Genomic DNA, 13,717 nt, shown 5'->3' with positions numbered 1-13,717 from the left:
GACTCTTCCTCCCAGCAGGCCGTGCTCCCAGAGGAGCCACGGGAGGACAGGCAGCAGGTGCATCTCCAGGCTGGTGACTTTCTCAAGTGGGCAGTGACCAGGAGGCCCAGCTATCACAGGACAGTTATCACAGAAAGCCCTCTCAGTCCCCTCACTTAGGACGAGAGTCGCACATGGAACCTGGTGATGAGTCATTAGCAATGCACCTGCAACTTGTAAGTACTTTTAAAATGCCACACATCACCGGGAGGAGTTTTGTTGGTCTTTTGTGTTACATTCAACACAAAAATAATCCCGAGGGGTAGACTTTACATTCTTTACAGTCTCTGAAATCTCTGTGGGGTAAAAACAGAAGCCAGATTTTACGTTACTGGAAACATTTCCACGATCTGCAGTGCAGTTAGGATAAGTGGGATGCCGCGAATAACTATTGATCGATATTCACGAAAGCAGCTTAGGTAGGACAGAGGAACGCATTCTTTGTCAAACTGCAAAGTTAAAAGGAGGTCTGAAGGGATTTTTTAAAATAAAATAAATTCACTGTCAATATATAAATAAAAATATAGAATTAACAGATTCATCGTTAATATAGAAATAAACATATAAGGGACTTCTTATGAAGTGGCTGAGAAGGTAACTTCATCCACCATGGAATGACCCCCCGATTACGGCGTCCCTATGTAGGGAGTACTGAGCTGCTTTCTCTGGGCTGGAACAAGAGCCCTGCACATGTGTCCAGGGAACAGTGAGGGCCAGGGGTGTTACTCAGGCCGACCAGCCAAAATGAGAACCAAAATGAGAAAAGTCTATATAACGAATGTCGTAGTAAAGTGTCATTAATGCACACACTAATAATTTGCATATATTTATAAAAATTATTATAATCATGGAGGACTAGACCAAGTTGTGTGTACTTAATTATGATAACATCCTGCTAAATATATCTAGTGCTTTTTATTTCAGAAAACTTAAGGAATTTTCGAGGATTTTAATCCTCTTTTAAAGTACTTCCTTCTGAATGCTTGTTTTGGGATGAATTCACAAAGAAACTGAAATGCACCAGATCCCTGGGAACAAGCAATAAGAAGGGTGTTTTAAAAGTACCCCACAGGAAGCAGGACTTCATGCTGGTGGCAGTCTGTTGACAGGCTCAGTCACCAACTTAGCCACCCCAGGAGAAATTAATGCAGCACACTCTGTTCCCAGTATCGCATCGAAATGTCTAGAGGACTGTCAGGTAAAGGCCACCTTTGCATATTCTAGGAAACCATTTTTGAAGATTATTACAAGTACCTTTTAGTATACAGAACAAGAAAGGGTAACTAAACTAACTAGTCCCTAAATTACCATTTAAAAAATTTATTTAAATAAGTCCTGTTTGATTTTTTGCATTCTTGGCCATAGAAGTCAAAGGTAAATTTAAGGCCTAATAATAGCGATATTTTTAGTCTGGGTGGATAATACTTTCATAATCTTTTTTTTTTTTTTAGTTTCATTGCCTGTAATTGTTTTAGTTAAAATAATTTCCTCATTGTGCACATATTTTTTTAGTTGGACTAAATGCCTTAGGAGAAGACAAATTGTCATTTTTTAGAATCTAGGTGGTCTTATTTTTTATTCATTTAACTGTATATCTTTGGGGCAAGGTTTTACTGACGCCCGATATACCACATTTTTCAGTGCAAACCTAAATGCCAACAACAAAAGTGCACGAAGGAGGACTTAATCATGAGTAAGTTTGAACTTATTCTTGAAATAGTAATATTATCTCAGGCTTCTCAAGATAAATTAATGAGTAAAAATAAAAGTCTGGGGCTGGGCTATAGTTCAGAGGTAGAGCACTTGCCTAGCATGTGTGAGGCACTGGGTTCAATTCTCAGTACCACATATAAATAAAGAAAGGAAATAAAGATCCATCAACAACTAAAAAATATGTTTAAATAAAATAAAAGTCTGTATCAATAAGGCACAAAAGTAAAATATTTCATACTCATTTTATAATGATTAATATTAATTTAACTAATAAAAATTAATGTACTGAACTTGCAAGTATGGCCAGGATGTGAAAAAAATCTTAATTTAATCTTTTATGTCATCCAATTCAAACACTGAAAGAGTTGCTACTTTGACATTTTTTCTAATTTTCTCTTTTTCACGGTAATTAGGGATCACTGATTTCATGGTGCAGTGTGAGCCTGGCATGTAACCCCCCAGGCTGTCGTGCTGCGCAGGGTCCCGGGCTCCAGGCTGGTGCAGCGCGCACGGTCCAGGCTCTCTTCCATCTGCAGGACCTGCTGTCCAGGGCCCAGACGCTCGCGGGGCGTGGCCTCCACACTGCTGGGCTGCAGTCAGTGCTGGGTCACAGCTTAGCTGACATCCATCCTGCACAGTTGCTTGTCTGTTTACCAGCTTTCCAGGCCAGTGACACAACCTGTGGACTCTAGGAATATATGTTAACTCCATCGGTTTTCCCAGGAGTGAATTCTGACTGGAAAATAACCTCTTCAGAAAGACCATGAGAAGAAAAGCTTCCTCGTGCAGAGTGACCTTGGAGCCTGCTTGACTCACTGCTGGCACTAGACGGACTAGAACTGTGACAGGCTGCGTGAGGTCAGGCACACTGGTGGGCTCACAACACTACCTGCAGATAGATGGGGTGGACGGTGCCCTCCGACCCAGGGCACAGACACCTCCTAACTGGCAGGGCACAGCCACATACAGCTCAACCAGAGCACAGTTCACTTTCTTCAAAAGGCTCAAGCATGAAAAACGGGGCTACTAAACTTGCCTGCTGCATACGAATCAGAACAGAGGGCGTCTATTGCAAGCCACCTTGGAAGAGCCACCAGCTCCCCATAGATGGAATCATGGCACCTAGAGTTTGTCTGTATTGCAGAGGTTCTTAAATTTAATTCTGTAATATATCTCTGATTTTTTTCACAATTATGATGAAACAGCACTACTTAAAAGTTAGGTGTGAGTTAGATGATAGACGGATGGATAATATCACTTAAAAACAGGCACTCAAGAAACACTTCCCAATGGTTAACTTAAAAAAATATTTTTAGCATTCATATAACTATCCTTAAACTAGAGCAATTTTAAATCTCTGAAACCCCAAGAGTAATTTAAAATCCACTAGAGCAATTTTAAAACCCCTAAGTCAAAAAAAAAAAAAAATCTTGAACTAGAGCAATTTAAAAATCTCATCCATTTGGGACACAGAAATCTGCAAAATGAAACATCACTCCCACCTCAACAATGAGAAAAGGCCTGACCCTAAGATCACAGCTCGTCGGGATCCCTCAGGGTGCTGAGGTTGCAGGTACCCAGGTGACCCCAATTATGAAGAACAGCCCCTCCAGGAGGAGGGGACACAGGCTGACCTTGGGGCAGAGCACAGAAGAGCGCAGAGACTGGCTCAGCTGAGCCCACAGCCCATGGCGGGCACACAGAGGGGTTTGCTCGTCCTTGAGGGACCCCGCTGGGTAGTCAAGGAACAGCGCCTGGACCCCAGGACGGGGCTCTGTGAACCCCAGGCACTTCCTGACCCTCAGAAACAGAGCTGCCGGTTCCTGTGAAGGAGACAAACCCGTCACCTGGGGGCGTGTGCGGGGCCTGCAGGCAGCTCTGAGCAGGGAGAGCAAAGCATCTCCACACCCAGGGACATGGCAGGAGCTCAAGACCCTGTGACTGCTCCAAAATCGAGGTCTCCTAGCACTTGGGACTGGCAGGGAACTTCCACCCAGGCCAGCCTCAGGTGGACTTTGGTAGCCTTGGCGGGGGGGGGGGGGGGAAGGCTGAGAGAACCCCGTCTTGATCTGCAGATTCTACAGGACAACACAGTCAGGAAAAGCCCAACTCAAAGGACTCCCTGAGCCCAGCGCGCACAGCAGGTGGGAAGTGGCAGCAGCAATTCTGGGGGAGGGGCAGGCTTGGGAGAGAGACTGGCTCTGCAGAAAAGGCATCAGGGACTGGAGGCTGAAGGTCAGGCACTTAGCCCCCAACCTCGGGCACTTAGCCCCCAACCTGTGCGACCTCACTGCCAGAGGGTCAGAAGAGGCCGTGCCCCACGTGACCACAGCAGCTGCAAGACCCTGGCCCAGCTCAACTCCCGCCTGGCTGCATGCCTCAGAGCACAGAAGAGGCTCACTCAGCTAAGAGGCTCACTCAGCTCAGGCTGCACACAATCCTTGGGGGTCTCCATGGTTCTAATGGCGTCCAGCTTCAAAGAAAGATGGAGATGTGCAAAAAAAAAAAAAAAAAAAAGAAAGAAAGAAAACGAAAAGAAAAAAAAAGAAAGAAATGACAATCCTATGCAGAGAGATAAAGCAAGGGATAGAACCAGATTCAGAGCGTGCTCACGAGAGGGAAGATCAGACATGGATGTTAATATAACCATGAAAATTATAGGAACGATTCCAGTGGAAAAGATGGCTGATGTACCTGAAGGGAAAGGGGCAATTTTGGTAGAGAGATGGTAAAAACATGGAAATCCTGTGGGGGAAATCCTCCAATGAGAGACGAAGGTCACTTTTAAGGGACTGGTTAGCAGAACTGATGCAGCTGAGGGAAGACCAAGTGCTGATGAAGACAGGTCAGTGGCAACTACGTAAGAAAAACAGAACAGCAAATAAACCACCGGAACCCGTGGGAACTGTGCGGCAGCATCTGTGCCGTCACTGTCCCTGAAGAGGTAGAGGAAGAGAACTGGAAAAAGAAACATTTTGGAAAATGGTGGCCAAGAATTTTTTTTATAAATAAAAGACATCAAATCATAGATGCAAGAACACCAGAGAACCCAAAGCAGGAAGAATATCACACACACACACACACACACACACGCACACACACACACACCTAGACACACCATAGTCAACCTGGAAAAATGACAGATACACCAAAAGAAACCTTGAAGGAACCAGAGAAGAGGGTCAGGGCATGCGCGTAGGGACTAGAGCCAACTTCTCATCATCCACTCTGCGGTGAGAGGACCAAGAAGAAACAGCCAAGCACTCTGAGAACAAAGGCACAGTCAGCCAAGACGTTCATTCCCAGCAAAATCTCTCCCAGAAATGCAGGTGGAATCGTGGCTTTTTCAAATAAGGAGGATTCGCTGCCAGCAGACCTGCACTAAAAGAAATGCTAAAGAACATTCTTGAGACAGAAAACCCTCACACAGAAACTCGGATGGACCCTGTCTGTGTCTGTTCTGCATAAATTACAATCAGAAGAGAGTTATTCGCTCCCAGCTATGGGGTCTGGAAGTCGCAGGCTGAGAGAGCCGCATCCGATGGGGGCTTTGCAGCAGTGCCATCCGCAATGGAGAGACAAAGACAGGGAGAGAGCAAGCGGGCAATCCCACCCCCTGGAAAAGCCCCATTCCCATTCCCTTAGGCACCCTTCCCCACACAGCTGCACTGGGGACCAAGTTTCCAAACCATGAGCACAGGGTGGGGGCGACACGTTGAAGCCACAACATACACAAGCAATGAGGAGCTTCAAAGATGGCAAAATTGAAGGTAAATACAAAAGTTGGGTTTTTTTTTTTTTTTCATTTCTAAACTTTCTGAAAGATCATTGAGAATATAAAGCAAAATATGTTTTGTGGACATTATATAACATAAGTAAAAATAAAATGTAGGCCACCATTAGCATAATGGAAGGAGGAGACAGAGCAGAAGGAGAGAGTTAAGGGGGAGGGCAGAAGCAGAGGGCACAGGGAGAGGGCAGAAGGAGAGGGTCAGAGGGTTCCTTCCTATGGTTTTCACCATGTGTGAGAAGGGCCATCAGAGACTGTGGCTTTAAACTCCAGGAACCCCTGGATGTCCTAAGGATCTGCTCTAACAGGCCCACAGTGGAGGTGGGTTTGTTAACCCTAGAGCCGGCAGAGAACAAGGGAAGACAGACAAAAATCGGTGGGCACACCAAGGCCTCCAGTGTCAGGTCACGTATTGAACCTGTGCTCCCCCAGACCCCACTGGAATCACGACGACCCCACAATGTCATCCCCGTCTTGCTCCCTAGCAGCAAGTTCCCTGCTGGGCACATTAGGTCAGGGTTTGGAATTTCCAGAGTAAACCAATGTCACTTTGTCCACATATCTGCACACTAGAATCTCTAGGTATTTGCTATCCTTTGGTTTGGTTGATTCTCTTCAAAAACAAGACCAGACTGAGTGTGGTCCTTGTGTTCCTTCTCAGATGTCCGGTGAAGCTGCTCGGTGCGAAAGGACAGATAACCGGTAACTGAAGGACGTGGTAGGCATTCAGGGATCCCAGGGCTCCAGCTCCCACCTGCACCATGGGAGCTCCCAGAGAATCTGCACACCTTCCTTGGAACCTTCCTGCTCTGGGTGTTCTAGCCCTTCCCTTCAAGGGAAGCTGCTTTTGTCTGAGCAATTCCCCAGCGTCACGTGTGAACCCTGGCCTGCTGCGCTCAGGCTGGGCTCGTCTCCAGGTGAGAACACACTGCTGCTCTGATGGCAGCCAGTGTGCAGCGGCCATCACTCACACCTCCAGAGCTGGACCACTGGACCTCCACCGTGGACTCCGAGCATCATAGACCTTCACACGTTTCCATCTTCTGCTGACGTGACATCTGTGGCCTCCCCCTGCGGGGAGGCTGGGACTCCACTGAGGGGCTCAGTAAATAGTGTTCCTGGCAGACGCTTGCTGTGCCCACGCCTGTGCTCAGACCTTGGCAGGGTGATGAGTCGGGCAGGTGAAGGATGCTCTGGGTTCCCTTAATCCACCCAGAAGTGCAGAGAGGTGTGGAAGGACTATGGGCAGAGCTGGGGGAGGCTCCAGGCAAGCCCAGGCATCAAGCAGACACTGATGGTTATATCATATCTTGTATTTATATATATTAATATATATATATTTATATATATATATATTAGTGAAAAACATGAGTTTAGAGATCTGTAGAAGGTAGATGGTCAAATATACTGATGAATTTAAAACAACAGATACTCTTTTGGTGACATAGTGTCAACAGTCTTATGTCGTTTGATGCAGACGTTAGTCAGATTGATTCTACAAACACATCATAACATCCATATTTCAAACTGCCTTGAAGGGTTAGAGCAGAGAACAGACTTTTCTTAATACCCAGTGACATGAACTCTCAGCATGGTGTTAGTTAGCCTCGAAATATAACTGCTTGAAAAAGAAAATCACAACCAATGTGTCATTTTGTTTGGCCAAATTAAAAATGCTTTAAGTAATTAAACAAGATTCTGGATTCTCAAGCAAGGCTTTGGATTCTTGAAGGTGGCACATTTCAGTGAGAAATAGGCTAGTTCCTCAGTGAACTATACTGACTAGGAATAAAGTAAAATGTAGATAATTACACTGGGGGAGCGGAATCTCACATGAGTACTAGATAGTAGTGTAGAATAATTATAGACTAATTATTTTACTAGCATGTCACCTCATGAAGAATGAATGAAAAGCCAGAAACCATAATACAACTTGGGATGGAGAAAATCATTTACCAATTATAAAATTCCTAATATATTAATTAATCTATCAACACTATCATAAATAAGGTTTGCGTTTTCCTATCTGTAGACATTGGCAAAATGTATCAGACAGCAGATTTTTCCAGACTTATTCTACATAAATAACATTCCCAGTATCCTTTTATACTGCCACTAAAGCATTCCTACTCATATAAATTAGAATGAACTTGCATGCAAATGCCTGTAATAAGTAGGGAAATTTAACCAGAATGTGAAACAGGCCTGTGGTTTGTGTCTGGTTCAGAATATTTATCACCAGCTGGAAACAGCCTTTCCAAGCATGCCTGCACTACATCCTGAAAAACGTTTGACTCAATTCAAAAATCACTTATTAAAGCTCATCTGTGTATTTGCTTATTTGCAACTGCTTATTAAAGGAGATGAACGCCAACACCCAGCATTTTTAATGCTTGAAAACGTATCCTAAAATAAACCTCTCATTGCAAATTCTCACTTCACTTTTGCAGGGTTCACCTGCAAGATCAGATGCCAAAGAAGCGGTGAGCATTTGACCTTTGTCATCCTGTTCATCAGACTATTAAATCCCTCACATCCTTTTCTGAAAGGTTAGTGTTGCTTCTGCCATACTTTCTTCTAATTAAAATGAATAGCACGCAGAGTAGGCCCCTAAGCAACTGCTCTCTGTTCTTATTTTAACAGCCTTTGAGACTATAAATGAAAGAGGCTTATGGCATAATCTAGTTGGAAATTAAAATTCTCTGTCTTTGGATGCTGATATGAATATTTGTTATCACTCATAGGAAACTAGTAATATTACAGTTTTTGCATTTTTTAATACAAACAACATGAAATTATAGTAGTTGTTTGTTATAATTATTCCAGAAACTAACTTCCACATTTCTCTATGAATTTACCTCCCATTGGGAAGGTTTCATGCAACCTTGGTTTTGTAAGACTCATTTTCATAGTTTTTCAACAACAAAATGTCACTACTTGATGAGCAGAGGTTCCTTTTAGAAAGTGATGAATGCAGCAATGAAAGACACAGAGGCATGGCCTTACTTTTGTACTCCAGGTGAAAGCCGGCGGCGGCCACGCTGATATCGGACTGGAAGCGCAGGTAGAGCTGGTTGGACGTGCTGTTGAGCAGCGCAGGCACCGTGGTACCTGTGGGAGAGAGGGGCAGAGCTCCAGCACCCGGCACAGGACACAGGCCTCTTCATTTGGACCTAAATGTTCCCAGAGCTGGTCTCGTTCACTCCTGTTTGGTCTGAGTGTTTGCTGCGGACCCCGTGCTCTGGCCCCGTGTGGCTCACACTGAACCCTCTTCCCACCGAGATCTGCAAATGATTTCAAATACACAGGTGTGAAAGGAAAATGCTTGCTTCGCTTGAAGGGCCCCGCCTGCATTGCAGAGTGCTGAGAGGAGTACAGATGCCGAGGCCAAGGGGCAGAGGATGCCCTGATACGGGAAGGCAGGTTAAGACCGTGCCTGTGGTTGATGGGGTGCATCGCGCTTGGGGAAGGATAAGCAGGCTTAATGACTTCTCCAGAAAATGTATGCTTGAGCGTCTCCTGCACCGAAACCATTCTGTAAACAAGGACATAAGCAAGCTGGACATCAAGGAAACACCCTGTGGTGAAACTCACCCCGGAGCAGGCAAGTTCTTAGTGTGAACTACGCCAAAGATAGCGCTAGTGTGTAAAGGAAGAGTAGTAAGTAGTAAGCCAGCTGGTGACTATTCAAAATGGGTGTGCGGTATTGCAAACACACGGCGCTCTGCTTGCTCTCTAAGGAATGTCACCAGACCCTCCAATAGCTTTAATTGAACCGGCCACTCAGGAAGGCCAGCTGTCTCTCCCTGTCCGTCTGTCATGTGGCCGTCCTCGGCCCCTGCTGTGCCTGTCACTTTCAGCAGCCACCACACCTGAAGCTCCCTCCCTCTCCATGACCCCCCTGCCCTCTGTCAGGCCCTCACTGGCTGGCTTCCTAAATCCTGTCCCAAAGAGACTCCTCTCCTCTGGCCATTTTCCCCTCCATCAGTCAGTGCAGGCCAGCGGTGGGCTTAGCCACATCACCATGCTCATCCCTAACTCAGGCTCTGCTCCGCTCCTGTGCACAATGCATCCTCTATTTAGCAACCGGGAAGCTTTTTAAAAGCTACGTGTATGGCAGAGTCATGCTGAAATGCTCAGGTTCCCGACCACATTAGGACCAAACCTCAGACTCCTTGATTTGGCCCAACGACCATGCATGATCTGACCATGCCTGCATTTCTAGCTTCTTCTCAGTACCTCCTTTTTCATAATTCACTCTTCCTACTTCAAGGTCGCTCATAGTCATGAGCCTGGTGTGTGCTCCTTCCCTCTGTCCTGGGCCACTGGGCCTTTCTTCATCTCCCCACCCAGGCATCCCCAGCCCTTTCCCAGCTAAGCCACTTGCTGACTAAGTGCTCTCCAGATAGAAAGCCTGCAGGAGCGTGTGAACGCACACTCAGGGGAGTTAGTGCTCCTGCTTGTGACGTGGGCTCTGTGCCTCAAGAAGAGTTGGCTCCAGATGATGGGCCTTTTCAGGCCTGGACCACTGTAGGGACTTGCTGAATGAGAAACAGAGGGTGCTCACTGATTCAACCTCTTTGTTGTCCTTGACTAAGAAACATGATAGGTGACAGATGACAGAGAGAGAGAGAGAGAGGGGGGAACTAGTGATACATGGAGATGGATCATAGATAAGATATAGGATAAAATGGTAGGTAGGTAGATAGATGGATGATACAGATGGAGACAGTGGTAGATAGGAGTAGAGTACAGGTAGGAAAAAGACAGGGAGGTCGTAGGTAGATGATGGATAGACAGATTTTACAATGGAACAACTGTGCTGGGCCTAAATGGTAATAAGGAACTGGATGTTTGAACCACAGAGCACACTCCGGAGTGCCTGCACAGGGAGAAGTTGCCAAGAGGTGACCTGGGCCTCCTCTGTCCGCGGCACAGCCTCTCCTGCCCCAGCCCCTCCGCCAGGGCAGGTGGCTGTGAAGGACGCTGAGAGCCCCGAAGGGCTGGAGGGCAGGACGTGGAGGATGTGAGGGCTCCTCTACATGCCACTCAAACCGCTTTCTAAGAGAAAGAAGGAGGTGCCTCAGATCCCTCCTTCCGCCTGCTTGGCTCCACTCCCTTGGGCTGTGTCCTCCCGCTCTGCCTTACTTTCGGGTTTTGGGTGATACATGTCTTGCTGGCCCTGCCCACAGTCTGGGGACTTGGTGACAGTCTCCACACCGCTGCTCATGTCCACCGTGAAGCCTTTAGAGAAGTAGAATCATCCTCCACCTCCCACCTTGGGCTCCTCCCGGGGACCAGCGAGAAGCCACTGTGCGTGCTCAGGTACCTTTACCCGGATTCCCACCTAGGAAGCCCTCTCACCCAGTGGTTCACGTGGGTTCCATTTTCCCCACTGTCCCCCTTCAGAAGATAAGACTCTAGCTTCCAGGATTCAAAGTGTATTTAGTAGCTCCAATCCCTGGCACAGCGATGGCACACAGGGATTCAGAACACACTGTTGGAAGTTTCCCTTTGTCAGTTTCCCACAGTTGCAATTCAGTAAAATCAGAAAACCTGTTTCTGACCTAGTTCTGACATGAATCATCTCTATCACCTTAAGTCAACTACAAAATGTTAATATGTCCTAATCAATGCATCCTAATACAGTGAAAATAACAACCCGTCTTTATTACATGAGTGTGATAAATGAGTAGCAGAGACAAAGGTGCTCTGTGAATTATCATGTCCTCCCGGATAATGACAGTAATGATCCCCCAACAGTCCTCCTGCGCATCTGGGGTGAAATACACACTCTCTGCTCTACCAGCAAGGCGGGTCCTGAGGCCCAGATGGGACACAAGGTGAGCAGGACCCATTTCTCTGGAGGCCAGGAGGATGCTACTCCTGACACCATTGAAGCTGGACTGCGTGTGCCTCCTGTGGGCTCCAGAGTGACTCTTGCTAGGAGCTCATTCCCAGGTGCTAAATGCAACTGAGCAGGGTTTTAAAAGTGTTGCCACAGGCAGGATCATTTTGATCACATTGTTTTACTGTGACCTAGATAGAACAACACGTAATGAGGAAAACTGAGAAATTTTATTATTATGGTCCCTGCAGATTCCACTCCCAGCACCCGGATGTTTACTTTCCTTTAATATTGATTGTCAGTACAGATTTGTATGCATTTGCTCTATTTTATTCATTTATAATTTATAACCTGCCTACTTCCAAAATGATTTTAAATGGCTTACAAAAAGTCCTACATGCATATGCCTGTCCAAGTAGAAATGGAAAATCAAAACATGGAATTTATTAGAGATGTCAGTCGCTTTTCCTGGAGTGTGAACCTCTTATGCCTGCTCATTCTTATTTGTTTTATTCAACATCTAAGATGAGTTTAATATCTCCTTTATCTCTGCCTCTTTAAAGCATTGCAGAAACAAACCTGTTTAAATATTGATTCATTCTAACACAAACTTTTTGAATGATTGTCATTTTTTCCATAAAATTTCAAAAAAATCTCATTCTAAGAGGTTTGAAATAATTTCTAGAGTAAAGAAATCTTGCTAGTGCAATACAGAAAATTCTGGTATATCCACTTGGTCTGTTAGATAATGGTGCCTACACTATTCTCTAGAATATCTGTAATACACACATAGGTACATGCCTGTCTTAGGACGGTTTTATCCTCAGCCACTGGTGAACAAGTCATGCACACAGAGACTCGTGTCTTGTCCAGCCGTTCTCAGAGTCCAGACCAGCATGACGCCACACTGCCATCTCAGCTCTGCCCTCACTAAGTCCCAACTACCGGCCAGCCAAGGATGCTGTGATTGCTGGTGCACCGATGCCCTTCTGTCCAGAGGGCCCTGGTGTCTTCTGACCTGGACCCCTGGCCCTGCAGTGCCCTGTGCTGGCCGTAGTGGGAGCTCCCGCCACAGTAACCACAACGTGGCAGGTAGCCGAGCTTTGCTCTTGGTCTGTGGGGAGCTGGGCTGTCAGTGACACCCAGGCCACATCCCCTCATCCAGGACCTTGGCACTCTTTCCTCAGGAAGGCACCGCTCTTCCCCTTTGCGGTGAGCATGGGCTTGGGGGGCAGGTCTTGAGACTGTGGCGGTCGTGATTCTCACCCACGTCACCCACCATCCTCAGCACCCAGGATGCTCCCGCCTGATGCTCTCATCATCTCCTGCCTCCTGCCTCCCTACTTACCTCAGCCTAGGGTCCTGAATTTTTAGTTCAGGCAAATGGCTCTTTGTGATTCTCCTCCTACCGCAACCTTGGAGAACACAGGTCTCTAGGGATTCTGGTTCTCCTAAGGGCACGGTCAGAGCCGTGCTGAGAAGCGCAGGTGGGACCAGGAGGGGCGCTGCTGAGGGGCGTCGCCCTTCATGCCTCAGCAGACAGAGGCAGGAAACAGGGTGCCACACGTGCAGCTTTATTTATGTGCAGAGCTGTCACGTGATGCCATAGCTCACGTCAACGTCTCTGACTCAGATCAGACGCGGCAGGTCGCCTTCAGCCTCCCCGGGCTGCGTATTCTAATGCACCGAGAGGCCTGGCTGTGTTTTCCCCGGGTGTGTTCTACGTGTTCAGTTGCTGATCTTCCCATCTCACGGGAATGTCAGTCCCCAACCCTGGAGACCAGCCTCCTCACTTGGTCCCCAATTGTGCCAAACATTCCCAAAAGAATACTGGAAAAGGAAAGTTGGCAATATGAAATCTTAAAATCCATTCTGCCCTTGACAAAATTGACCAAAATGACCAATACCTGTGCAGTGTGCAGACAACCCATTCCTCACAGCCTGATGTGTCTGACCAAGAGCAAATCAAGGGAGGACCCAGAGCAGAAGTGAAACTAAGTTCTCTTTTTAAAATTCGGACAAATACCATACAGCCCTCAGAAGCAAGAGGCCGCCTCCTGAGCAGCTGTGTGGAGCTGTGTCCTGGGCCTGCGGCGCTGTCTGCCCGTCATTTCCTCACCCACTGGCCTCGGGACTTACCCCCTGGGCTCTGCATACAGAAGGCAGGCCGGAGGCTGGGAGAGAGCCATGACGTAGGCGTCACAACGATTCACCCGGGAAGTGCAGGGGTGAAGTAGAAGGCCCTGTGGACATCAGGTCTTTGCCAAACCAGGTCTATCTATTTGCAGAGCCAGGGGCAGAAGAGAAGTTGGCCGAGATGGTTTGAA

General features: G+C 46.8%; 1 protein-coding gene across 1 annotated transcript in view; it reads right to left on the bottom strand.

Moving 5' to 3' along the window:
* Positions 1 to 13,717, bottom strand: part of Csmd1 (CUB and Sushi multiple domains 1) — a 1,338,703-nt gene that overhangs the window by 167,108 nt on the left and 1,157,878 nt on the right. Inside the window, exon 37 of the mRNA XM_071609340.1 lies at positions 8,549 to 8,653. Within this exon, the coding sequence (XP_071465441.1) occupies positions 8,549 to 8,653 (105 nt within the window). The remainder of the gene's footprint in view (positions 1 to 8,548; positions 8,654 to 13,717) is intronic.

Source organism: Marmota flaviventris, chromosome 3 (assembly GCF_047511675.1).
Source record: "Marmota flaviventris isolate mMarFla1 chromosome 3, mMarFla1.hap1, whole genome shotgun sequence".
In the NCBI taxonomy this organism is placed as follows: Eukaryota; Metazoa; Chordata; class Mammalia; order Rodentia; family Sciuridae; genus Marmota; species Marmota flaviventris.
Note: the sequence above shows the minus strand (reverse complement) of the source record. Positions and strands in the feature narration are given on the sequence as shown.